Source organism: Camelus dromedarius, chromosome 9 (genome assembly GCF_036321535.1).
Source record: "Camelus dromedarius isolate mCamDro1 chromosome 9, mCamDro1.pat, whole genome shotgun sequence".
NCBI classification, from domain to species: Eukaryota; Metazoa; Chordata; class Mammalia; order Artiodactyla; family Camelidae; genus Camelus; species Camelus dromedarius.
Genome location: NC_087444.1, coordinates 24,486,124 through 24,513,931, shown reverse-complemented (window position 1 = coordinate 24,513,931; position 27,808 = coordinate 24,486,124). Strand labels below are relative to the sequence as shown.

The 27,808-nt window shown below is 52.9% G+C and overlaps 1 protein-coding gene across 1 annotated transcript; it reads right to left on the bottom strand.

Annotated features, from left to right (window-relative positions):
* Nucleotides 1-761: 761 nt before the first annotated feature.
* On the bottom strand, nt 762-26,664 carry SLC38A8 (solute carrier family 38 member 8). Its single transcript, XM_010980541.3, has 11 exons — nt 25,544-26,664; nt 24,950-25,122; nt 21,079-21,277; nt 17,741-17,882; nt 16,613-16,714; nt 10,629-10,686; nt 6,310-6,424; nt 4,859-5,006; nt 4,279-4,487; nt 2,978-3,029; nt 762-947 (listed from the first exon to the last, which is right to left on the bottom strand). The coding sequence occupies exons 1-11, from the start codon at nt 25,668-25,670 to the stop codon at nt 854-856; spliced, it is 1,419 nt and encodes a 472-aa protein (XP_010978843.2). The 5' UTR covers nt 25,671-26,664; the 3' UTR covers nt 762-853.
* Between the last annotated feature and the right edge of the window lie 1,144 nt (nt 26,665-27,808).

Genomic DNA, 27,808 nt, shown 5'->3' with positions numbered 1-27,808 from the left:
CATCTCTTGGGCATCTCCCAGTCGGCAGGATTTTGACATTCCCCATGCTGTGGCCTGAGGACCCGCATGAGTACACGGCCGCCCCCAATGGATGCTGCCCGAAATCTCAACAACCAATGCCACCGGTGATCTCCTCTGAGCCACATCCACCAAGCAATGCCCTCGACTCGAGTCTTTGATCCCAACACCCCAAAGCAGGGTTCCTGGGGCTCAGCCCCTACCTTCCAGTTACAGGCTAATCTGCATCCCCCAGAAAGACAGGCTGAAGTCCTAACCCCTGGAACTCGTGAATGCGACCTTATTTGGAAATAGGACCTTCGCGGAGCCCAGTGAAGGAACTAAGCACAGAGGAGGTGATTCTGAATCAGGGTGGGCTCGAATCCGATGACTACTGTCCTGGTAAGAGGGAAACTTGGACAAACACACAGGGAAAACAGCCACCTGAAGGCAGAGGCAGAGATCGGAGGGAGGGAGGAAGGCCTCTACAAGCCAAGGAGAACCAAGGATGGCCAGCAACCACCGGAAGCTGGTAGAGGCAGGAGGGACCCTCCCCTAGAGCCTGCAGAGGGAGCGCGGCCCTGCCCACACACTGAGCTCGGCCTTCTGGCCTCCAGACTAAGAGAGAATACATTCCCAATGCTTGAAGCCCCCAATTTGTGGTTATCTGCAGGGCAGTCCCTGAGACACTCCCCCGACACTGTACCAGAAACCCTCTGAACCAGTGGAACCGAAATGAGCAGCCCGGGGAGGCAGAAAGTATCAGCTTCTCCAGCATCTTTATGATGAAATTACATCGGTCTCACGGCTGGACGCAGGCAGCCGGATCAGGGCAGCCGGGGAGACCCCCTCCAGCTCAAAGCAGCTCCAAGACGGCTGCCACCGTGCTCTGGCCGAAGATGAAGGTGCCGAGCAGCACAGAGACCACTCCCCAGGCCTCCAAGCAGCACCTGCCAAGTCAACAAACCCATGTCAACATGCGTTTTTCCTACCCAGGTGAGCCAAACACATGTAGAAAACTTGTGATGTGAAGCCCACAGAGTCACCAATTTGTTAGAATTTCAGGCTACGCTCCCTTACCTGTAGGATGGGTTTCTGAGACAACGGGAAATAAAGTAACCACACAGTTTACAAAAAAAAACCTTTCATCCCACCCGCTACTTCATATCCTCATTCCTCCCCAGTATTTTATCAGACAAAGAAATGAGGGCAGGGAGACACCAGTATCAAACCCCCTCCCTCTCCGATCCTTTTCTTTGGGGGTGGGGGTTGAAGCACCCCAAAAGTGAGGAAGGAGAAGAAAGCCCTAAGTCACACAGATGGGAACAGTGGCCGGGGGGCCAGTTTGGAGGCTGCAGAGGTGGCTGGAACCGGCGGCCTCAAGGCCACGCCCTCGAGCTTCATAACGTCACCAGGAGAGACGGTGCGACAATAAGAGCCACGATAACATGATTCCCACGAAATGCAGGGATATTTCTGGCCCCGTTAACAAGGCCACAAGGATCCACTGTCATGAAGGGGCCACCTCAGGGTGGCAGCTGGGGTTGTCAGCATCCACCCATGGCAGTGGGGGTGGGGAGCGAATGTGTTGGGGGGCTGCAGGCTCCTCGGAGCAGCTTTGATGGATCACCAGGCCCTAAAGCAGTGCTAGGATTAAAAATAACTTGAAAGCCCATCAGTAAAACCTGCTGTGAATTTGGATGGAGGCACCACACAAAAGCAGCAAGACTTGAAAGGGGGCCACAGGGAAAGAACGATGTAGGGGGCCCCAGGTCATTGGGGCCGGCACTAAGCCCAAGTCAGCTTGAAAGCTAGCCAGAAAACCTCTTCTCAACCCAGACGGGGACCCAGCCAAGCCAGCCACTTTGGGAAGCCCATGCATGGGCTCGATGCGGCCAGAGGAAGTGGGGAACAGAGGCACACAGCTGCAGGTGGGACCCGGGTCCACGGCTGCTGTGAAGTAAGAGGTTCTCTATTGGACAGAATGGTGGTCCCCCAAATTCACATGCACCTGGGACCCGTGAACATGACCTTCGTTAGAAACAGTGTCTTTGCAGAGGTAATGAAGTTAAGAGATCTGGAGATGAGATCATCTCGGATTGAGGGTGGGCCCTGAGTCCAATGACAGGTGTCCTTGCAAGAGCAGCAGACAGATTTGAGACCTGGACACAAGGGAGAGGCTAGGCTGTGTGAAGACAGAGGCAGAGATGGGAGGGATGTGGCCACAAGCCAAGGACCGCCTGGAGCTGCCAGAAGCAGGAAATAGCACGGAATGGAATCCCCTCTAGAGCCTGCACAGGGAGCTGGGCCCTGCTGACACCAGGCTTTTGGACTTCTGGTCTCTAGAACTGTGAGAAAATAGAACTGTTGATCTAAGTCATCCAGCAGCCCTAGAAAATAAATACAGTGTCTCGCCTCAGTTTTCACATCTGTGAAATGGGAATAAGAGCTGCACAGGCTCCTAGGTCCCTGGGCACTGGCTGAGGTCTGGCCTGTCCCCCAGCAAGGGGGGAGGGTAAGAGTGGAGCCTTGTGTCCATCCGGCCGGAGTTGAGCCCCAACTCTGCCTTCACTCCCCATCTGCCTGTGGGTAAGTTTCTGTCTCTGTGTCTGTAGGATGGAGATACTCTGGCATCACAGGAAGAGGAGGAAGTCAAGGGGTTTAGCACAGGGCCCGGCACTGAGCTGTCATCCTGAGTGTAAAATGGGGAAGGATGCAAGTCTGGGGTCTCCAGTGGCCAAATCCACACAAAACACCAACCACAGACCGGGACCCTTGGAATGGAAGGGAGGGCCGTGCACAGACTGAGCAGGACACCATGTGCTGGCCAGCATCCAAGTCCTGGCTCAGCCACCCCCTCGCTGTCTGGACCAGTCCCCTCACCTGAAAGACAGAAGCCCCACAAGCCCTGAAGCCTCACACCCCCTCACACGCTTGCCCTCATACACTCGCTCCGCCGCCCCCATGGGGAGACACTTACTTAACTCGTGGTTCCATGGGCTCCACGCTGACGGCACAGATGAGGCACAGACCTGCAAGGGAGATGCAGGGTCACCCCGGCTCTTTGTGCTCCAACCCAAGGCAACCCCGAGCTGGCAAGGGCTCAGCCAATACCCAGCTGTCCCCAGGGACCCAAGAGGCCAGCAGGGCCTTTGCCCACAGTGGCCTCACAGGCTCACCCTGTCCCTGGCAAGAGGCCACAGAGCAGTTGCTAAGGGCCCAGCTGTGGGTTCCAGCTCAGCATCCTCCTAATGCCCTGGCCTTTCCAGTGGCAATGACGGCACACTCGCCATGCCAGGGTCTCTGATGAGACGGTGCGAGTCAAGGGCCAGATGTAGGGCCTGACACCTGGAGTGCATTTGAAAACCGACAACTGCCTTTGTTCTTGTTTCCTTTCTGTCTTTTTTTCTTTTTCTTCTTTAATAGCGCTGCTGGGAACTGAAACCAGACAGCTGCGGCTCTCCTGGCTCCCAAATCTGTCCTGGCCCATCCTTTCCCTCAGGGGAAACAGCTGGTGCTAAAAGACTCCACCCAGAACACGGCACCCAGCCCAGCTTACTGTGTCTCAGGCATATGCAGGGCGGCGTCTAGCAGACATAGACCAGGCTTGTGCTCTGGCCCCACCACACAAATGTGAAACTGCTTCCCAGCACCAGGGGCTGAACGGATCTGGGTTTCTGCCCCTCCAGGGCCCCTCCTTCTCTGGGAGCACCCCACTAGCCTTGGCTTTCCTGGGTCTCCCTGGCTGGGATAAAATAACCCTCGGGCCTATTCAACTGGAATTTCACATCTTCACTAAGGTTGGGAAGGTTTCCTAAGAACCTGTCCATCAGGGAAATGGTGTTTGCCTACCAGGTGGGGGTCCAAGGTGGGAGGAACACGTTCATGGAGGGCCTTTGAACTATGTGAATGTCACAGAATTGAAACCATTTAAGTAAAACAAAATCTTGCAGTGAGCAGAGCAGGAAGAGGGGGAACAAAGCCGTGAGGCTGATTCAGCCCTGCTACCCACTAGCTATTCCGCCCAGGAGTCCGCCCAGGAGGCCTTGGGACCTCATTCTTCTCCGTAAGATGGGTTGACAATGGTACTCCCAATCAGGTACGTCCCAAGGGCTGTTGAGAGGTTTAATGAGGGAAGGTGTGTAAAGCCCCAGCCCTGTGCCTGGCTCAGTAAACAGGGCTGGGAGCAACCAACCTACACCCTGATCTCCACGTGGGACTCCCCACAGAGGGGTACTGGGAGGACCAGCAGGCAGGCGGCCCGGGAAGCAGGTGCCTTACCTGGGAAGATGAAGATAAAGAAGGAACTGATGCCCCCGATGATGCCGATGATCTCGCTGAGGTCAGGCAGGAACAGGGCCATGGCGAGTGTCACGGTGACCCACAGGACGGTCAATGGCAACCGGACCCACGTTCCCGAGGGGTCGGCCAGGGCCTGGGGCCCACATACGCAGCAGCAGCTCCTCCTCCAGAAATCCTGCATTACCGACCTGGAGGCCATGCACACGGGCACCCACAGGCTCTGGAGGCTGCAGCCCTAACCCCCGCCTACCACCCAGCACCCAAGAGTTCCCCTATTGTCCCGCACACCCAGCAGGGCTCTCGTTCCACACCAGCTGCTCATTCCCCAGGGATCCGCCCTCACGTGGGCAGCCAACAGAGCGGGGGAGCCAAGTTCCAGTCCTGACACTCACTGCCTGGCTGATGCTGGGCAAACCACCTGAATCCTGACTTCCTTTCCTCCTCTAGGAACGGAGGTGACAGCAGTCACACGGGACATATGGGCTAGTGCAGAGCCAGCCACATGATAACTCTCGACACATGCGGTGCCCTCCACGACACGTGTGTGAGCAGGCCTCACCTCCCCAGGAAGAGCACGATGGGGTAGACGGTCACGATGGAGATGGCAAAGAGGACCCGGGCGACGATGATGACCCCGTCATTGCCAGGGTAGGACATCAGGATGTCGGCAGAAACTTCTGTCCCGAAGGTCAGGAAGCCGTAAACACCTGTGAGGAGCAAAGGGGGAGGCCCGAGAGTGGATGAGAAAAACGCCGCTCCCCCTCAACTCCGACCCTGACAGTTCCCGGCTCTGCCTCCTCTCAAGTTTCCCCTTGAGAGCTGACAGAAGGGTCTAGAATCTCCCAAGGCTTTCCTGTCCTCAACCTACATGATCCTCTGTTCCTCTGACTCAAACTCTTGCCGGGCAGAATTGTCACTTGTCCTTCTTCCAAACAGTGGACGCTGCTGGGGTGAGCCACCCACTTGTGTGTGTGGATGGACCAGAAGCACTTTGAACAACCCGACAATGCCCTGTCCACCCACCTCTTCGCAGCGCCCAGGGTGAGCTGCAGGCTGTGCTGTGCGTGCGTATTTTCCTGATGGGAAAACCAAGACCCAGGGTGTCAGCAACTGTTGGGAATAACACAGCCAGTGATGGCAGGACTGGACCAGCACTACCTGCCATCAGGTCCCTTGCCCACAACCCAGTGCTGCTTCCTGGCATCTGGTCACCTGCACATTCCTGAGACACCTGTCTCTGGCCCAGGGCAGTGGCTGGCTCTGGCTTTTCTCTGGTCCCATGATCCTGCTGGCCCTGGACCATCTGGAGGAGACCCTCAATCACCAGGTCCAACCTAGGAGCTACACAACAGCAGGGACCTCCCCTGCCAGAGGTCACCCCGCAAGTTTCTTGGGTAACCAGTGTCCAAGCACCCTGACATATCTGTGGCAGACCCAGGGTTTCCTGAATCAGAGGCTCCAATAGGCAGATGAAAGGAAGAGCCACTGAGCTGGAGGAAAACAGCCAAAAGTAGCCTGAGCCTGGAACCCAGGCTGTGCTATGGACATGCTGTGTGACCTTGGGTGTGGCACAGGCCCTCTCTGAGCAACACCTCCATCACCTGCCTACTGGTCAGTTTGTGAAGGCACAAATCCACTGCATCCATCAGTGTTTTGTAAACTGCTACCCAGACATGACGCTAGGATGGCCCTCCTCCTCACTGCCATCTCATTGGACAGGAAGCAGGCAAGCAGTGCGGGGAAGTAAGCACAGGGGCTTTGGGCCAGGGTTTGCACCTCAGCTTTGTTACATCTAGTTGGGAGACCCTGGATGAGCCATGGAAGCCCTGTGAGCCTCAGCATCCTCACCCAGGAACAGTGGACTTTCCCGGCGAGGGGGGTGTTAGGGATTAAATAAGCAAAGGCGCTCAACAGGCTCAGGACACGGTGAGCTCTCTGGAAACTCTCATCATCATTCCATTTTCTCCAGCAGCTCCCCACCCAGCGCTGGGCGCCCAGGTGGGGCCTTACCCGTCAGTGAGTAGACGAGGCAGCAGCCCAGCAAGGACAGCGTGGAGACCAGGGCCCAGTGCGCCAGGCCGCGGTTCCGCATGCTGCAGTAGATGGAGACGGCGGCTTCGTGACACTGGAAGACAGAGGCAGGCTCAGTGGACCCGAGCCCACTGGGCATGACAGTCCCCTGCAGCTACCTCAAAAGTCCCAGTGTCGGCTGCCTCTCTCGCTCCCTCCTCTTCGGAGACGGCCCACACTCTATGGAGTGTGTACCTACTTTTACTTTAACCTGAGTACCCAACCCCAGCACCTCATGGCTTTTCTCTTGCCTCTTGAAACAGCCTACACTCTATGCACTATGTATCTCTCTAAATAAATCTACCTTTACTCAAAAAAAAAGTCCCAATGTCCGCCCACCGTAGAAGGCAGAAGTAACCCATCAGATATTCACAGGTGGAATATGACATGTCACTGAAAAGGACGAACACCACCGCCCACCTCAACACAGAAGAACCTTGCTGTACCATGGGGCAGAGGCAGCCAGACAAGAATGTTCTCCGTATGTGAAGTTCAAGTTCAAGCCCAACAAGCCGGGACTGGGTTATCAGCTGCAGCCCTGCTGACACTTGGGGGCCATCCTACGCATGGTAGGATGTTGACCAGACCCCTGGCCTTGACCCACTAGATGCCAGGAGCACAGCTTCCCTACCCCCTGCTACCACTGTGACAATCAAAAATGTCCACAGACATTGCCAAGTGTCCCCTGAGGGCACAATCACCTTCAGGTGAGAGCCACCATTTATGGTGACAGAGGGCAGAATAGCAGGGTGGGTGAGGGGTGCTCTTGAGTGGAAAAGGTCACAAGGGAACCTTCTAGGGGGAGCTGACAATGTTCTAAACCCCACTGGGGTGACGGTTTCATGGGAGTACATGTACTGATGGCTTATAGACTTCATATGTCTTATGTCACATTGCCACATTTTTTAAAAATATAAACTACATATAGCCAATGCCAAGAGCCCACCTGTGACATGGACTTTATCTGGGGCAGGACCTGGGCAGTGGTGTTTTATAAGCAGACCAGGAGACCTTGGCAGCCAGGGTTGAGAGGTGTTGCTGTATCTGGATAGACCCTAGGGGTTCTGGAAACTTCCTGGGCTCCTGGGACAGGGTTCCATCATGTCCACCCTAACCCTTTCATTCACTTCTGATCACAACCCACGTGCTGATCGTGCTCCCCCCACCCACTCTCCACACTCAAGGGCCCTGCTCCCCTCACCCACCGAGTTCAGTCCATCCTGTCCCTCTGCTGCCTCAGGGCTTTTGCCTGGGCTGTGTGCTCTGCCTGGGATCCTACTCGTCCTTTAGGAAAGCCCTCCTCAGCCTTTAGGAAAGCCCTCCTCAGCCGGCTGAGTTCCACTCTCATGTGTCCCCATGCCCGCCCTCCCCGACATGGGCACATTTGGGTTTGCTTGTTCAGCGTCTGTCAGCTACGTGATGACAGACACACCTGCCTCACTCACTCCCAGCACGGAGTTGATCCACAGTGGAAGAACACTCCAGGGGTTCCTCGTTCGTCTATCCCTTTGCCCCGCCTCCAGCCATGAGGACTCCCCACACCTGACCCCATCCCTCCACACTCAGGTGTTTATCAGTCCCCTTGGTGCGAGCGTGGGGTGCCCATAAGCAAGCCCATGCAGTCTCCATCCCCAAGGAGTGCACCCCACCCCTCCTACTTTCAGCCAGGGTGAGCTCACACACACCTTCCACGACTCACTGGCCTCAGGAAGCCTGAACCTCCCAGGCGCTCCACCCAGGACTCCTCTTACCTCAAAGGCCAGCTTAGCCAGGCAGGCGGGCTTCCCCCGCCCTGCCCCCTCCCACCGGCCCTGGGAACTCTCCACCAACAAGCATGGAACTCAGGATCAATGCTCCCGCCTCCTGTCCTCAGACCAAATGATACACAGGGAAGATGCTTGGCGGTGCCAGGATGGAGCCCTGCCCTCCTTCCTGTTTGTCCTGACTCCTGGGTTGTGTTACTCTTGGTTTTATTCAGGGAAATAAAGCTCGTCTTCTGAGGGCTGGGCTGCCTCGCTGGGGCAGCATCTAGAGTGGTGGCTGGTGGCAAGCAGGCTTGCTACTCAGTGAGGGAATGTGGGGCAGAGGAGCACACGGTGGGGAAGAAGAGGACACAGCCCAGGGGCCCACTAGTTGAGGAATGGAAAACAGGCTATGGTCTGCACAGATGGTGGAATATTATTCAGCCATGCAAAGGAGCACAGTACTGAACATATGGACAACACGGATGCGCCTTGAAAACACAAGGCCAGTGAAAGAAACCAGTCACAGAGGACTGCACTCTGTGTGATTCCACTTACAGCAAGTGCCCAGAACAGGCAAATCCACAGAGACAGAGATTGGTGGCTGCCAGGGGCTGGGGGAGGGATGAGGGGGAATGGGGAGTGACTGGTAACAGCTAGTTTCTTTTGTGGGTGATGGGAACGTTCTATAATTGATTTTGGTGATGGGTGCACAGTTCTGTGACACACTAAAGACCACTGAATTGTACACTTTGGATGGGGGAGTTGTACGCCACGTGGGTTCTCTCGATAAAGCTGTTTAAAAACAACAAGGGAGAAGCACTGAGGATGGCCAGGGTGGCCAAGAGCAGAGCCTGCATCCCCATCCCCTACTCCTCCCAGGCCCCTCTTTCCAATTCTGCACAGGCTGGAGGGGGTGCCCCAGCACTGTGTTAGGAGGGGTGAGTCTGAACGGTCAGAACTCCTGATGATGTCAGGGGGCCTCCCCTTCCCTGCACAGCCCCTCCAAACTTGCCCCACTCCTCACCCTGCTCCCTCCACCCCCAGATCCCTGACTCCCCAGCCAGAACCCAGCAGCCCCATCTCTGGCCTCAGCAACTAATCTTCAGCCCCACCCCCACCCTGCAATTCGCATCTTCTCCCAACTCCCCATTTCCACATCCCGTGTCCCTGGAAACTGCAGCCAGGGCCTCGGTTGCTAGGAGAATCGGATGAGGGAGCTGAGGCAAAGGTGAGGGGGGTGACCCTCCCTTGTAAGCATCTGGAAAGCAGCCCCCCCACCCCGCCCGGCGCAAGCCTGCCACACCATATGGAGCTCAGACGCAGGAGCGAGGGCTGGTGAAACTGCATCCAGACACACAGCTGACAGCACCATCATCGCTTTACATCTTTCAAAATATTGGGTTAGTGTTAAGGAGAAACGTGAGAAATTCCATAAGTGGCGTGCTAAGCCCTAGAAGCGATACACGGACTCATTTATAAAGATAAATGGAAATGGTTCAGGAGTTCTTTTTCAGAATTGGTTCTTAAAGGAAATACAAGATAAAGAAACAGAAAGAGAAGCTATCTGATGACTCAGGGACGCAGACACTCAGGCCAGGAAGCTCAGATGTTGTCAACCCTGAACCACTTTCCCCTGTAAACTTGGTTTTCCTTTGGGCGGTTTTGTTGGTGGTGTAGTGGGTAGGTGGTTGTTTTTAGGAAAGAGGCAAATCTTTCCTAAAATTAACAGTGGAAGGATGGAATCAGCTGCCACCTGCTAGGAGCCTGGGAAACCCCATGAGAGGCTGGAAGGTAGAGAACAGAGCCTGGGCTCCCTACAGACCCCCTCTGGCCCCACGCGGTGGGAGCGCTTTGCTGAGTCCGAGGCAGCTCTCCAGCCTGGGGGCCTTACCCCTCTGTGGCTCTCAGCACTGCCCTCTCTCACTGAAATGCCCTCCCCTTCACCTGGCCGCTTCCTGCGACTTCTCAAAGATTCCTTTCAGGTATCAGTGCCTAGAAAAGGGCATCTCTGAATCTGTCCCACCCAGGGCTACTCTGGAAGACCCTCTGCTAGATTCCACACACAGCTCCCTGACATTCTATCAAATTCTGTGTATTTTGCTGGGTACCCTCTCCTGCATGCTTTCCCGCCCTCCAGCCCCCAGGCCCCTGCAGCAGAATTCACCCGCAGGAAGGCATTCTGCCTAAGTGGACGGCTCCAGGTCCCCAGGTATGGCGACAGTCCCGAGAGGCTTTGCAGAGGAGGGGACAGGTCTCGGATCCCCACACTCTACCCTAGACCCGGGCAGCTGCTGTTGGTGGTGAGTGTGGGGGCTGGGTTCCCAAGTTCAACTGAAATTCACAGCTCACTGAGCCCAGACACCCACCCACAAGCTCAGACTCTGACAGCCCGGCTCATCTGAGAACAAGTCTTCAAACTTCTCCCCTGACAGGGAGGGCACACTCTCCCAAGGGGAGTAGGTAGTCACCCCACTCTGCAAATGCCACCCTTTTCAACACCGATGCCAAGGTTACCTGAAACCCAAAGCAGATGGTGGGGAAGACGCTAAATCCAGAGGTCCAGGAAGAAGGACTGTAAATAGACAAGAACCAATGTTTATTATAGACAGTTAAACTCAAGACAACCTTCAACTAGAAGACGAGTTTTAAACAATACGAGCAAGATATAACTAAGCATGATCCTAAGACAGATTTTAATGACCATGTCCACTGCCACGTTTGGGGGAATGTAAAGGCTGCATGTCACATGTCACGCTAAGTACATCTGTGCTGACGTTTGGCAACTTGACATTTCTCTGTGCTGGCAGAACTCGGGGCAGGGCATGGCTAGAAGGAACTCCTAACGTCTCCTGGAGACCACCTGTTCCCAGTGAGGTGAGGAGCTGGGGGTTGGGGGGGGCACAGGCAGCATCAAACAGACCCTAATAGTACAAGAATGGTTTGACTTCTGTCCAAGCTGCCTAAGAGGACTGAGGCGCACACACGGCAGAATCTTCAGGTCAAGCCCTCCCAGTAGTCCCCAGATGGTGGCCCTCCAGCCTCCTCTAACAAGCAGCTCTAGGAGCCAGCCTCCAGCACCTCTGAGGACATATGGTGGAATGGGGCACAAAGAGCATTTGCTGTAGAATCGGGGTTTCCTGGCTGTGGTAGAATTTACCCCCAAAGAAGTCCACATCCTAATCCTGGGAACCTGTTAATATGTAACCTTACATGACATGAGAGACTCTGCAGAGGTGATAAAGGGTAAGGACTTTAAAATAGGGAGATGATCCTGGATTATCTCAGCCCCATGTATCACAAGAATCCTTGAACCTTCACAGAGAACCTTCCCCTGCTGTGGTCAGAGGGAGCTGTGATCACAGAAATGGGGTTAGAGAAAGGTAACAGTACTGGCTTTGAAGATGGAGGAAGGGGCCACAAGTCAAGGAATGCAGGCAGCTCTAGGGGCTGGAAAAGGCCAGGAAACAGATTCCAGTCTTGAGCTTCCAAAAGGAACCCAGCCCTGCCAACACCTCGATTTTAGCCCAGGGAGGCTCACTGTGGACTTCTGACTCCAGAACAGTAAGATAATAAATGTGTGTGGCTTGAAGCCACCATGTTGGTGGTCACTTGTTATGGCAGCTGCAGGACACTGGACAGAGGTGTCTCCTTTCTGTGCTCTGGCCGACTCTTAAGTCTGGATGCAGCTCATGGAACCTCCCAGGCAAGCCCCGCCATCCTGGACTTTCCTCGACAGCACCATCCGCTGACGGCCCAGCCTCCTAGTCACAACCAAGGGCAGAGCAGCCATGTTTCCACTGCTCCGTCTGCCCGCCTGCGTCCTTGGGGCCACATGTGCTGTCCCCTCCTATTCCTCTGGCTGAGACTATCCCAGCTCCAACCTTGGAGGCTGCATCTCCAGAGTGCAGGACCCTCCCCTCCATGTCAGCAGACACGTGCTATGTCCTCCGGCCCCCTTGGGCTCCTGCTTTCTCTCCTCTTCCCCTACTCAGAACTCTCTCTCCTGTGTCCTTCCCGCTGTCCGGAACCCAATCCACCTGGGCCTTCATCCCCACCTCCTGCCATGATGAAGCACATCAGGTCACCAGCGGCCTCCATGGCCAAATCCAATGCTGGGGCTCAGTGTCACGTGACCCAGGAGCAGCACTGGGTGGTGATGACCCCAACCTTCTTGAAATGTTCACTGACTTCTGAAACTCCTCTTCTATTCTCCTCTGTCCTGGGTTGCATAGTATTCCCCCAAATTTATATCCATTGGGAATTTCAGAATGAAGTCTTATTTGGATACAGGGTCTTTGTAGGGGTAATTAGTCACATTAAAACAGGGTCATACTGGAGTAGGTTGGGAGTGAATCCAACAACTGGTATCCTTACAGGAAGAGGAAACACACTCAGGGAGAAGGCCAAGGGACGACAGGGCCGAGCATGGAGTTAAGCACCTGCAGGCTGAGGACGTCAAAGAGTGCTGGCACCCCTGGAAGCTGGAAGAGGCAGGAAGGACCCTTCCCTGGAACCCCTAGAGGGAGTACAGCCCTGCGGACACCTTGATTTTGGATCTCTAGCCTCTAGAACTGACAGAGAGGTTTCTGCCGTTTTCAGCCCCCCAGTTTGTGGCTGCTGCAGCAGCTCCAGGAAGCTAACGCATGCTCCTCACTCACCACCCATCCCCACCTGAAACCCCACCTCCCCTTAACCTCCCTGGGCCAGAGGGAGTACCACCGGCTCAGTTACAGTTCTTACTGACCGGGTTGCGGCCTGGTCATCTCTGGGGCAAGCTTTCTCTCCAGCCCAGGCCTCTCTGAACTCCAGACACACAGTTTGACCAGCTGGCTGACATCTTTATTTCGTGTCTCAAAGCTGACTCCCACTTAAAAGGTCTCCTCCACCTGACCTCCTCCCCCAGCCATCTGTTTCTCTCTGTCTCATCCGACTCAAGAAATGGCATCCCATCCTCTGCTGGGAAACAAGCTGCTGGAAAACAAGCTGCTGGACAACAAGCAGCTAGAAAACAAGCCACACCTAGATTTCCATGAGCTTAAAACATTGTATTCACACTTGCTTGCTGAAAATGCACACATTTGCTTTGTTTTAATGTTTTATGCAGTAGATTACCTATAGCATGTATTATGCTAAAGAAGATTTGTGGTGAGCAACCCTGGGATTGACCACAAGGGCTCAAAGGAGGGCACATGTTTCCTGAAGGTAAACAATGGACAGCCCGGGAAAGCCAGGTCATCCATTAACAGAACTTTGTTCTGGCATGAAAGCATGCTGTTTAACCCAAGGGAAATGTTTGCTATCTCGAGAGGTCCCAGAGGCAATCACAGGGTAGACTCATAAATCTAAGATACCCTGAGGAGGGTGATTGTTCCTGGAGGGGATAGGCTTGTACTTAATCAATCACTCAGCAAGCAGAACCTAGTGCTTATTGCATGGAATATCTAAAGCCTCACCTCTTTGATCACAAGTTTTTCTGAAGTTGTATACTCCTAATAAATATGATGTCGACCAGGCTTTTGGCACTCTCAGTCCACGAGATCTTGAGTCCCCTGGTCCCATCTTTGCTCTATACTTTGTCTCTTTGTTTCTTAAGTCTTGCGTCACCCGTCCTCAGACACGGTCTCGAGCTGCACTGGATGCAGCAATCCTCCCTGGTCCTCAAGCCCAAAATTCAGAGTACCCCCTGGACTCTTGGGCTACTTCCAATCTGTCATCTCGGGGTCCACGCGATTTGCGGGGCTCAGTGCAACACAAACATGGCCAGCCATTATTTAATGGCAATTAAGAATTTCAGAAGGGCTGGAACAAGACAAAGGATGCCAAGCCTTACCACTTTTACTCAACATATTCTTGGAAGTCCTAGCCATACCAATCAGGCAAGAAAAAGAAATAAAAGGGATACAAATTGGAAGAGAAGAGGTAAAATTATCACTATATGAGGATGGCATGATACTATCTATAGAAAATTCTAACAGCTCCCCACAAAAACTACTATAGCCAATAAAAGAATTTGGCAAGGTAGCAGAATACAAGATTAACACACAGAAATCACTGGCAATTCTTTACCCTAACTATGAATTAGCAGAAAAAGAAAGTAAAGAAACAATCCCTTTTAAAATCACATCCAAAACAATAAAACAGTTAGGAATACATCTGATCTAGGTGGTGAAAGACTTATACATGGCGAACTACAAAACAATGATTAAGGAAATTAAAGATTACTTAAAGAAATGTAAAGATATCCCATGCTCTTGGCCTGGAAGAATCAATATTGTTAAAATGGCCATACTGCCTAAGGCAGTCTACAGATTTAATGCGATCCCTATCAAATTACCCTCAGAGAACTAGAACAAATAATCCTAAAATTTATATGGAATCACAAAAGATGCAAAATTGCCAAAGCAATATTGAAGAAAAAGAATAAAGCTGGAGGAATAACACTCTCAGACTGCAGACAATATTAAAGAGCTAAGTAATCAAAACAGCATGGTATAGGCATAAAAAGAGACATATGGATCAATGGAACAGAATAGAGTTCAGAAATAAACCCACAGACCTACAGCGAATTAATCTTTGACAAAGGAGGCAAGAACATACAATGGAGAAAAGACATTCTCTTCAGCAAGTGGTGTTGGGAAAACTGGACAGCAGATTGTAAATCAATGAAGTTAAACACTCCCTCACTCCATACACAGAAGTCAACTCAAAATAGCTTAAAGACTTAAACATAAGACAAGACACTATAAAACTGCTAGAAGAAAACATAGGCAAAGCATTCTCTGACATAAATCTCAGCAATGTCCTCCTAGGGCAGTCTACCCAGGCAATAGAAATAAAAGTAAAAATAAACAAATGGGACCTCATTAAAGTTACAGGCTTTTGCACAGCAAAGGAAACCATGAGCAAAACAAAACAAACCACGGAATGGAAGAAAATATTTGCAAATGATGCGACTGACAAAGGCTTAATTTCCAGAATATATAAACAGCACATACAACTTAATAACAAAAAATGAACCCAACCCCAAAATGAATAGAAGACCTAAACAAGCAATTCTCCAATGAAGACATACAATGGCCAACAGGCACATGAAAAAATGCTCAATATCACTAATTATCAGAGAAATGCAAATGAAAAACTACAATGAAGTATCATCTCACACCAGTCAGAATGGCCATCATTCAAAAGTTCACAAATGATAAACGCTAGAGAGGGTGTGGAGAAAAGGGAACTTTCCTACACTGTTGGTGGGAATGTAGTCTGGTGCAGCCGTTATGGAAAACAGTATGGAGATTCCTCAAAAGAGTAAAAATAGACTTACCATATGATCCAGCAATCCCACTCCCGGGCATACATCTAGAGGGAACTTTAATTTGAAAAGATACATGCACCCCAATTTTCATAGCAGCACTATTCACAATAGCCAAGAAATGGAAACAACCTAAATGTCCATTGACAAATTATTGCATAAAGAAGCTGTCGTATGTTTATACAAAGGAATACTACTCAGCCATAACAAATAAAATAATGCCATTTGCAGCAACATGGATGGACCTAGAGATTGTCAGTCTAAGTGAGGTAACCCAGAAAAAGTAAGAAAAATACCATATATCATTCATACGTGGAATCTTTAAAAAAAAAAAAAAAGGACACTACAAACTCATCTACAAAACAGAAACAGACTCGCAGACATAGTAAACAATCTTATGGTTACAGGGGAAAGGGGGTGGGAAGAGATAAATTTGTAAGTTTGAGATTTACAAATGTTAGCCAGTATATACAAAATAGATTTTGAAAAGTTTCTTTTGTATGCACAGGGAACTATGCCCAATATCTTGTAATAACCTTTAATGAAAATGAATGTATGTATGTATATGCATGACTGAGACACAGTGCTATACACCAGACACTGACTGTACTTCAATTAAAAAAAAATTTCAGAATGGCAACAGCAGGGCATTAATCCCAGTGTGGGGCCCTTCTGAGTGCGAGGCCTTGGGTGAGGTCATAGGTCCCAGGCCCAGGGAGCTGGCTTGATTTCAAGCTCCTGCTGTGATCAAAGTCCTGTAGAGGCTTCCCTGGAAAATCCTGCCACACTGACGGGACCCCCCTACCCGCTCCCACTCTTGGCCTTGCTCAGGTGGTCGGGCCACACTGGCCTCTGTGCATCCCTGTCCCTCTGCCCTAGCACTTGTGTCTTGCAGGCTGGTTCTGCTGCCTCCATGCAGTGGGGGGCACGTGTGAAGCAGCTGAGGAGCCCTGGGCTGGTGTGGTGTTTAATGCTTCCGTGTCCCCTAGCCTGTCCCCCGTCCTCACTGGCAATAGTTGTGTCATTCTGAAGAAGGGCCTTTGTTTTGCTGGGCTGTGTGGCATCAGAGACTTGAAGGATTTCATGGGAGGAGCAGGGCTGTCTGTGCAAACCATGGAGGGGAGAAGTGTCCCTCCTCCAAGGAGCCCCTCCTAACAGCCCTGGAAAGCCATGGAAAGCCTAGACTTACCTCGAGGCCAGGTGGGGCTCTCCAGCGAGGTCTTGGGGCCTGAGGTAGTATTGTGCCACAATGACCAGGGCCAGGTAGCAGGCGGCCAGGGTGCCTAGGATGCTAACACACAGAGGATACCAGTATTAGGGGGACTCCGTGGTGCCACTGGTGCCACCAGGGAGGGCCTGTGAGCCACACAGAATGAGATCTGAATGCCAGCTCTGCCCACACTAGCAAGGTGTTGGACTAAGTTCTCACTCTCTGAGCCTCAGTCTCCTGATCTGTACAATGGGGGCAGCAGGATGACCCATTCCAGGCAGGCAGGGCCGCACTCAGGCCCAGGGGTCAGATCTGTCAAGCTCCGAACTTGCCGGCATCTGTGAGGCTGTGATCCCTACTGGTGTCTTGGTCTCTCCAAGGACAGCCACACAGCCACTCAGATTCAGCATCTAAGTCAGGACACTGTCCACTCGGCCACAACCCAGCAGGAAGGAGGGCCCTGGCTTGGCTGGATGTGATAAAACAGGCTGGCGAGGGCTTGGGGGTGCCTGGGGGCTCAGGTGTGCCACCCAGCATTTCTCTGCTCCATTTCGCTACACGACAGGGAAAGGCGGCTTGCACACTCATGTGAGTACTTTTGCCAGAGTTTACTTTTTTGAAAGTATATGTAGACCCTCAGGCCAGCAAATGAAAAAAGTGTGTTGTGGGGGAAGGGTATAGCTCAAGTGGTAGAGCGCATGCTCCACCCAAGAGGTCCCAGGTTCAATCCCCAGTACCTCCTCCAAGCGTAAATCAATGAAGAAACCCAATTACCTCCCCCTCAGAAAAAAAGTGTGTGTGTACGTGTGTGTCTCCATTTCTCTCTCTGAGCTTGTGTGCACAGAAGAAGTTTGTAATCATTAAAGAACAAAACATCAGCTGCAACAGTCACGTCATTTTGGGTCATTTTCTTTTTTGCTTACCTATATTTTCTATCATGCACACTTGTGATTTGTATAATTTTAAAAAATTTCCCCTTCTCCAAATGGGAGTGCCAATGCTGGCAGTTCCTCTATCTCGGGTCGACAGCAACCACCTGCCAAATGCTGCACAGGTGGGGACCCAGTCAGAGCCACTGCCCTGCCAGAAAGGGTCTACAGTCCATACCTCGTGTATTTCTGGAACCCAATCTCGCGCGGGACGGACAGGGGCAGGATGACCAGCCCGGAGAGCAGTGTCAGAGTGAAGCGCTGGTCGGTGTACCAGGGCTGCGGGGCTGGCGGGGCACCGGGCAGGAGGAAGTCACACACTGTAGAAGAGACGGGAGGAGATACATGGAGCCCTGCGCTGGCCTCCCACAGCAGGCGAGCTGCGGGGTTTCCAGCTCTGGGTCCCCGGGGTCAGGCGCTGGGGGGAGGTGTTCGCCATGGCGCCAAGTTAGCCCTGTGATCCCAAAGGGATGGGGCAATAAGTGTGATGGGGACCTTGTCATGTGCCACAGGGACAGAAGGAACACGCTACACGAATTCATTCAACAGATATTCACCAAGCTCTTTCCGACAGGCAGGTGCTGCTCTAAGTCCTGAAATCAGCAGCCAAAGACAGAATGGTCTGCCCTTGAGGCACCTTGCGTTCTTGTAAAAGATCCTTTTTGTTTGCTCAAGAGTTTCATGGGTCTCTGGGGTTGAGCTGGTGCCTGGAGTGGTTTATTAGCGCCGATGCAGGGGAGAGCATCATCACTGTGGTCCTCTGTCACTGTTTCATGACAAACTTCCCCAAAACAGTGGCCTAGAGCAACCCCTTTATTACACAGCAGGAACTGGAGTAAAAGAATGAGGGCAGGGCTGAGCTGGCCACCTTCTGCTCCACACCCCTGTGGGGGTATTTGGCTGGGCATGGGACGCTGGAGGGTCCTTGAGGGCTCCACCCACCTGGGGTGCCTGGGCAGGGGGGTGCACCTGGGCTCAGAGGGGCCATCCCTGCAGTCTTGGGGGTCTCTCCATGCGGACCCTCCAGCAGGCTAGTCCATGGCCGCTGGGGCTCCAGAGACCAAGGTGGAAGCTGCTGTCCCCTTGAAGGCCAGGCCTGCAACTGGCAGTGTCCCACCTGCCACCTTTTACCGGGCTGAGTCTACTGGAATTCAAGGGGACGGAGCACAGACCCCATCAATCTCTCAACAGAAGGAGTATCCAAGAATCAGGGACCTTTTTCCTTTTACCACAGCAAGATGGAGAATTTGGAGTTGATGTAAGAGGCAAGACAGATGGGGGTGGAGAGCAAAGGGGAGGCAGCAAGATGGCTTGAGGCTGGAAGCATGTGAGGGGAGGCAGCCCCGCAGCCCCCTGGGGGGCCTGAGAGCCGGTTTCTGGCCCACCTTGAGGTGCACTGCTGTAACGTAACCCTTTTCTGTTCTCACCACGTGCTCGATACAGCCAGTTGTGCAAAGTAATAAATGCCTGATCAGAATGGCTTATGTCTACTGGAGTGACATAGTAGACAGCTCCACATCGAGGTCACTGCACAGAGGCGGCCCCGTGGGAGGGGAGGCGGGCATGCCGGGCCAGAGAGACCAAGGAAATGCACGCATTTGAAGGAGGACAGAGACCTCAGTGAGCATCAGGCCCCGTGCAACGTGGGATGAGGTGCGAGCCCATCTTACCCATCCTGGTCTCCTGCAGCCAAGAAGCCCAGCTCTGCCATCTGGGCTACGCCAGCTCCTTCCTGAGCCCTCACTTTTCAGGCCGTTCCTTGGTGTCCTCGACACCAGTCTCTTACAGTCATTTGTACCCAATGCAGGCGATGACTCCCCCAAACACCCCAACCTCTATTTAGTCTTCCTTCCTAGAAGCCTGGACTTGCCTTCAGAAAGAGACATCCCCAAATATCTAATCAGAAACACATAAATGATGGTCTCCCGGTCCCAGTCAATCTACCCAAAGCCAGGGTGGCCTGTGTCCTCATCAAAGCTCTAACCCCTCCAGGTGATCTACTACTGAGCCAGAATCCCTCTCAACACTGTAGCACCTCAGAATCCTTCTCAACACAGCAGCACCACCAGCTGACCAGAACTGAAACGTGACATGACCTCTACCTGCCACTGGCAGGTAGGGCATTTTTGTTCAAATTTACCAACTGTGATGCTTTTTGGGATACAAATGCTTCCAGAACATGGAAGCCTTTCATTTCAATATCCTAGCTCCAGGGACCTTTTCTCACAGTTCAAAGACAGAACAGACAAAACAAATGGCAAAATGGTAGATGGAGACCCAACCGTATCAGTAATTACATTCCAAGTAAAAGTCTAAACATTTCCAATTAAAACCTGAGACTGTCAAGATGATAAAAAAGCAAGATCCAACCACATGCTGTCGACAAGAGATGCATTTTAAAATTCCCAGCCACAGCTCGGTTCACAGTAAAAGAGTGGGAAGAGAAATACTGTGCAAACACTAATCTTAAGGCAGCTGGAGAGGCTATATTCATAGCAGAGAAGGTGTATATAATGACAAAGTATTATCGGAAACAAAAAGGGATATTTCATAACAAAAGGGCAATTCAAGAGTGTGCTTAATGACAGAGCTTCAAAAACAATGAGGCAAAAAAAAAAAAAAAAAAAAACAAACCAAAAGCGGACATGATTATAGGGAAAAAGAGACAAATCCACAACCACAGTTGGAGATTTTAACACTTCTTCTCTTATAACCTGACAGAGTATCTACCCCCACTTGCCCCACCAAAATCAGCAAAGCTATGGAAGGTCTGATCAAAGCTGTGGACCACCTTGACCCAATGGGGAGTTCTAGAACACTGCACCCAGCAGCCAGACTACACATCCTTTACGAGTATGTGGAACGCTTACCAAGACAGATCACATTCTGGGTCACACAGCAAGTCTCAAATGCCACAAGACTGAAGTTGCACAGATGTGTTCTCTGCCCACGATGCAATTAGGGTAAAAATCAAAAAGTGATCTAGAAAACTCCCCAGTAACTGGAAACTGAATCACACAATTCTCAACATCCCATGAGTCAAAGGAATCAGAGCAAAAATCAGCAAAGGTTTTGAATGGAATGAAAATAGAACATATTGAAATCAATGAAATGCAGCCAAAGCACACTTAGAGGGACACTGTTAGTGGGGGACTGGAGGCCAAGGGTATGTGGGGCTGAGAGTCTTTGACATGCCACAATTCAAGGTGTTACTGGTTCTCTCTCACAGGGGCTTCTCTGCAGTTGGCTCCACCCCCCCACCTGTAAAACGAATTGTCCTCACTGGGCATCCCAGCACAGGCCCCTCTCTCCATGACTCTCATCATGCTAGGAATTATTAGTCCCGGGTCTCCCTTCCCCATGATAACATTTGATGCTGGGGGGTGGGGGGTGGCCTTGGTCTCTGTTGCTCGCCAAGGGTCCAGACCAGGGTCCACGTCCTGCTCATCCACCAGGAGCCCAGGGGTCCCGAGCTCCACACCCTGGGACCACCCCCGACGCCACTCAGGTACTTACATTTCTCCAGCTGATCCCCAATCACCCTAAGGAAGGCCACAGAGATCATGAGCAGGTTGACAATGAAGCAGGCCTCACACAGCTTGCCGATGGTGGGTCCGCACAGCCCTCTAACCACGCCCTGGTAGGTGGCCTGGCCACTGACAGAGGCAGCATAGCCCAGGATAACCAGTCCGCTGATTAGGAAGACCAGGGAGACCTGCAGGGCAGGATGTGAGGCCAGGTGAGCCTAGAGCCGCCCCCCAAGCCCGCCACCCTGATGCTGATGCCACTTCCACTGGACCTCTACCTGACAAGCCGCCAGCCCTCTCCCCTCAAACCACAGCTGCAGAGAGGTGAATCCTGGAGACCACACTGGCTGTAAGTCTGAATCTGGGATTCGCATCATTCCACAGCAGGTGGACAAACAGGGCAGCAAAAACCCAGAGTTTAAATTCCTCTCCTAAGATCACTTATGTTGTGGGTGTAGAGATCATAACATGCAGTGGTACAGAAGTAAGCATACCTGGGTTCAATTCTAACTGTGACTCTCACCTGCTCTGGGCCAACCACCAACCTCTGTCCTCCCATCTGTGAAATGGGGATGACACCGTATTACCTTATGGGGGGATGTAATGCCTTTGGACTAAATAATCACGCAACACACTCAGCTCAATGCTTGGCCTGTGACAAGTGCTCAAGGAGTGATCGTCGTTCCTGTTCTCCAGACACCCTCCCTCTCAGGGCTCTCTTGACTTCAGCGTAGATTTTCCCAACACTACGAAAAATTTTCAAACATCTGGGAAAGGTAGGAAGAACTTTACAGTGAACAGGATTCTATTAGGAGCAGGGCACTGTGCCTGCCTTCTGGCATCTCCACCAGGCATCTGTGAGTCCATGAATCTGTTTAAACTTGGGAGTCCATTTCAGAGCAAGCTGCAGATATTAGTATACTTCCCCCCAAATACTTTGGTGTGTGTATCATTAATTAGAGCTTGATACTTGTTTACAGTCCTTCTCTCTCATAAGGTAAAATTTACACACAATGAAATGCACAAAAACTTAAGTGCATCTAAGTGGACACCGGAAGGGGTACAACCCAATGCACATGTGCAACCCAAACTCCATCAAGAACAGAACATCACCACATCCACAAAGTTCCCTCCTGACCCTTCCCAGTCATGTTCTACCTCCTTCCTGGGCTCAGAAAAAACTCTACTGTGATATTTTTCTGGCTTTGTACACTGAACATCTAACTGGACCTCGTGAGAGGAACTTGAAGGTTCAAGGTCAGGAGGGGCACGCGTGCTCCCTCCAGCCGCTGACCCTTCCCAGTGCCAGTTCCACTGCCTGGAACAGCCTCCCTCCTCCACCACTGCCCCTCCCCTGGGGAACTCCTGCTCTTGCTCCCTCCTCTCCAAGGTCACCTCCTCCAGGAAGCCTCCCCATACTTCACCCCCAGAGTGAGCTCAACCCTCCATATCAGGCTCTGAAAGAACCACGCCTTTTGGAGGCATGCTTTTTTCCCACACCCTAATCTCCAGAACCTGTAACACTGACTTAGTGGCCACCATCTTTGCAGATATAAATAATGAAGATGTAATTAAATGAAAAGACATTTCTGCAGGTATCATTAAGGATCCTGAGGTGAGGTCATTCTGGATTATCTAAGTGGGCCCTAAATCCAATGACAAGTGTCCTTACAAGGGACAGAAAATGAAGTGACACAGAAGAGATGCTCATGTGATGATGGAGCAGAGACCAGAGGGATGTGGCCACAAGCCAAGGACGCCAGGAGCTGAAGAGGCAGGAACGACCCCCCCCTCCCCCAGAGCCTTTGGAGGGAGCACAGCACTGCTGACACCTTGATTCAGACTTCTGGTCTCCAGGGCTGTGAGCGGATACATTTTTGTTGTTTTAAGCTGCCCAGTTTGTGGTCCTTGGTTCCAGCAGCCTGAAGACACATACTTATAACTGTGCATATAGTATGGGGGTCTCCATCTCTCATCCACCAGACTCTAAGCTCCATGAAGGTTGGGATCATGTCTTTTTTGCTTACCATTTAGCCCCAGAAAAGCACCCAGTACACAGCAGGGGCTTAGGAGATATTGTGGACAAACGGAAGGGAAGAGGGGATCAGGCTGAGCCTCTGCTGGTGAATGCGTGTCTCTGCTAATACAACTAGCTGTCCACATGGGGGCAGGTGACTTGCAAGAGGGACCCTGAGCCTCTGACAGCCAGTTGGCAAAGAGCCCTTATGGCCCCCTGGCCAGGCCCCGCCTCTCTCTGGAGCCGAGGAGGGTGCAGGCTCATTAATTTCATTAAACCTCCACTGCTAATGGGGCCGTTAGAGACCTAAAACCTCACACCACTGAGCTCCCAGTGGTGGGGTATTTAAGCACTCCTCCTGCCCAAGTGTGGCCTTGCCAAAGGGGACAGAAGTCTCACTGGCTAAGAGAATGGGAGAGTCAGGACCTGGAGGGTGGGGGGGTGCTGATTACCAGGCTGATTTTTCTCCCTTGCTGGGAGTTTCCATTTATTTCCATTCGGAGTCTCTCCTCAAGCCTGCCTGCTCAAGCAGGAACTTTAGACCACCCTACACAAAGAGCATGCCACCACAGTAGCCCCCGTGTACCCCCGGAACCCTTCAGAAACGCATGCTGTCAGGCCCACCCAGACCGGCTGAGTCCACATCTGCGTTCCCACTAGGTACCCTGCACAGAGCCTGGGGAGCGGGGAGCCACATCCCGGCCTCACTGCCCTGCCTGCCACCCTCGGAATGGCCATGTCTGTGCCTGACCACAGACCCCCACGAAAGCCCGACCTGCTCTATTGCTGACCCTTCGTGGCTAGAGATCGGGCTTCTCCCAGGCCCTGGAAGGGCAGCTTTTCTGCTGCACTTGCCCCTCACGTGCCCTTGGACACATCCTACCACCCTCACTGAGGTTCACCGACCACCTCCTCAGAGGGGCCTTCTCTGACCCTCCATGGGTGTTATCCCACCGTCCCACGACCCTCCCAGCTCTGCCCACCACCTCAGACTATCTCAATGGACCTCTTGTATCCTATCCAAGTGACCGCTTAGAACAAGCTTCACAGGGACGGAGACCACACTGTCTTAACCATCCGACACAAGCCAGGTGCTCAGCTGGGTTACACTGGATGCTATGCAGGGCAGCATCTGGCAGTTTCCAGGATGAGAAAAGCCCTGTGGGCCCACATATGAGTAGAGTCCGGCCATTATCAGCTGGCTGCCATAAAAAAAGCATCTGAGATAATGCCTGTCAGAGAGCTCACCACAACATGCCCGACTCCTATCAGCTCAAGGAAAAGAATAAAAAACAAAAAGAAGCTGTGCTAACGAGCAGCTCTTTCCTGCTGAGGATGCTCAGCCCCCAGACTTCCTGGGAAGGGAAGGCAGGCTCTGCACGCAGCAAGCAAAAGTGGCCAGACACCCCTGACACCACACAGGGCCTGGCTCAGCTCAGGGTGGGGTGTCATGGCAGCCTCAGTCCTGATCTGATCTGCCCACAGGATTTGGGCTTTTGTTGTGGAGCTGAGACCACAGGCAAGAGAGGTTAGCTGGTGGCTCAGAGACGACGCCTTTCCAGCTGAAAAGCCAGGGTGATCCAATGCAGATGTGCGTGCAGCCGAGCTCTGCCACGCCTCTACCTCCCCGTCGCCCGGCTGCATGGAGGATGCTCTTGGCCTGGGTCTGCAAGAGGATTCCCTTCTCCCTTTGTGAGCTGAGTGGGACGGAAAATCAAATCCCCCAGGAGTAATTTCGAAGACAGGCAGCTCTGCAGAAGCAACGCCTAGGACCCCGCCTGGAAACATTAAACTCAGCTCCCATCTGCTCCAGGAGACCTCAGAATGCTCCCCAGGGGCTTACCAGCTCCACTAGAAAAGCGGGGGCCACCCCACCCGCCTGGTGGAAGGCCCACGGGAAGTTGAGCAAGCCGGCCCCGAGTGCGGATTTTAGGAGAATGAAGACTGCGCCCAGGGAGGACAGGCCGGGGCTGGCGTCCTCCGGAACCGGCTTTTCCAAAACCTTTCTGTCCATGGCTGGAAAACAGCAGAGGGGTGGAGAGAGGGGACAGTCTTGGCACTGTCTTTCCAGCTCCTGGTATCCTTCTGGAGCTGTGACAGGTCTCTTCCCAGTTCAGCCAGAGCCAAGGCATCTGTCCCAACCACCCCAAGCCTCGATCCCTCTCTTCCCAGCCTCTGTTCCCCCTTCCAAAGCAGTCCACACCCACATGCCCCATAACTTCTGGTCCTCACCTCCTCCCCCTCAACTGTTGCCCCCCCCCAGCTTCTACCCCTGTCTATGGGCCCTCCTACCCTCCCACTCAACCCAAGGGCACCTGGGCCTCCCTCCCCACTTCTCTTCCGACCCCCCACCTCCTTCCCCCCATCACTGTTCCCACCCACCCCACACCTCCACCCCAGCTTCTGCACTGATGGTGCTCCAGCCCCCAGTCCTTACCACCAAGTCCAATCTTCAGCGCAACAGATGGTCCCCGGCCATCAGGGACAGGACTCAGGCTCACTCCAGAGGGCTGGGAGAGGAGGAAGGAAGGTTCTAGCTGTGCCTGGGTAAGCCAATGAGTCATGAATTACAGGAGCCCTAGAGAGCATGTGTTGGGGTCATGCCCTAAAACCTAGGGGGACAGGGGCAAGAGGTCAGGGCCATCTGTCCAAAGAATTTGCAGCTTCTGAGTCTTCTGGCCTGAGGAAAGGAGTCTTAAGACTCCCAGGGGCGGGGCTTTCCCAGCTGCCTGGAGAGTTAGAGGGAGCTCAGCTGGGAGAGATGGGGGGGAGGCTGCACTGATCTCAGTGCAGTGACCTGGGGCCCATTTCTCAAACGCCTCCTCCCAGGATGTCTCACAGGCCCCTCACCCCTGGCCTAAGGGAGGGGGCGTGGAAGGAGTCTGAAGCTTGGCACCTGTCACCTGCTAGGGGCGCCAAGCCTAGTTTCCCATCTGCAAAAGGGGGTCTATATGCCTTCCTCTCGTGGGCTGTAGACACAGGCATGGAAAGGCCCAGGCCCTCAGCAGGAGCTTCACCAAGATGCTCCCCAAATGAACGAGCCCGTGAATCACCTGAGGATCTTGTTAAAATGTAGATGCTGATTCGTCCCACCTGGGGTGGAGCCCAGAGTCCACATTTCTCACAAACTCCAGAGAGACAGGTGCCCCGGACCACACTTTGAATAGACAGATACCATCTCCCTAACCTGAAAGTCAGCTAAGATGGCAGAATGTATTGGAAACGGTCCTGTTCTGGAAGATGCAAGCCTGTGAAGGTCAGACCTTCAGCTCAGAGGTGAACTTGCTTATTCCTGGTACCCAGGCTAGAATCCCCCAGAGGGCATGGTAAAATAGATTGTGAGGTCCGTCCCCAGCATTTAGGATTCAGTGGTCCTGGGGACCGAACCACCTGCATTTCTGACAGCTCCCAGGTGACGCTGATGCTGCTGTTCTAGGGCCCTTGTGAGAACTACTTTCAGTTCCACACCTTCAATGCCTCACTCCACCAGTCTAAATCTGACTAGATACGCCCCAGAGGCTTTCCTCCTGTGATTTCCGAAGGTCTCAACCCCTGACTGTGCCACCTCCTTGTGGTTATACTTTGCAGGCTCTACTTGCGGCGTGGCCAGCCTGTCTGCAGGCGCCAATGGGAAAGGATTTGGGCCATGACTCCAGCTGCAGTTCTGCTGCCACCATGTAAGCAGTGGCCACTGTGACCCAGGCCTTACAGCAAGTGGCTCAAAAACGTGACCAATGGCAAGGGACGGGACGAGGATTTAGCCCTGAGTGTGTCATTGCGAAGCCAGCAGTGACACGCTGCCTCCCGCACCTGCCCAGGCTCTGATGGTGCCCAGAGAATGACTGAAGGCAGGGCTTTCGGGGGAGGGTAGCCCCAACCAAGGGCACTGGAATTCGCAGGGCTCTGTCCCCACATCCACCCCTGCAGCAGTGAGACAGAAGATCAGAGCCCTCACCCGCGGCCTGGCTTTGTACTCCTTAATCTCAGCTCTGGGCGCCTCGGGCATCTCCCTGTCCCGCCCGGTCCCTGATTATCGGCCCATTAACGTGCATGACTTAGAAATTGGCCACTGGGCTGTGAAATCCCACTCAATGGGGAAAACCTCTTAACTCTGAGGGGCTTTGATATGCACTCTGCCAGCATCTCAGGCTGGTGTGACCTTTCCACTCCGTGGGGCCCCAACTGTGTGGGCGAGCGGCTCCAGTGGCACATGGGACTTGGCCTGGTGCCCCACCTGCCCGTGGGGGCATCTCCCTTTCATCAAGGGACATTCCAGGGTCCCTCCTTTCCTTCCCCACAGAGTCTGGGTCACCTGACAGGTTGGAAACTTCCTGGGAAAGTGACCTTGGCTCATCTCCGCAGACCTTTGTGCTCACACCCGTTAGAAAGTTCTGGAAGACAGATGAAGCAGGTCTCAAGGACCGAAGGGCAAGGGATTGAACGGCGACCTCACTACTCACTAGCTCTTGTGATCCAGGCCTGACGGGGTCACCTGTGAACCAGTGGGAACACTCCCTAACTACTCTGTGGAGCCTTAGGAGGACCCACAAGAAGAGGGCTCCTGCTCCTGAAACACCCATGTGCCAGACGCCAGTATCTGTGTCTGTGGTTCCACCTCCACCTGATTCCAAGCTTCCAGACAGCGTTCTGGACCCTGGCTACACTGCACCCGAAGGACCCTTCCACTGCCCCTGTCAACCCA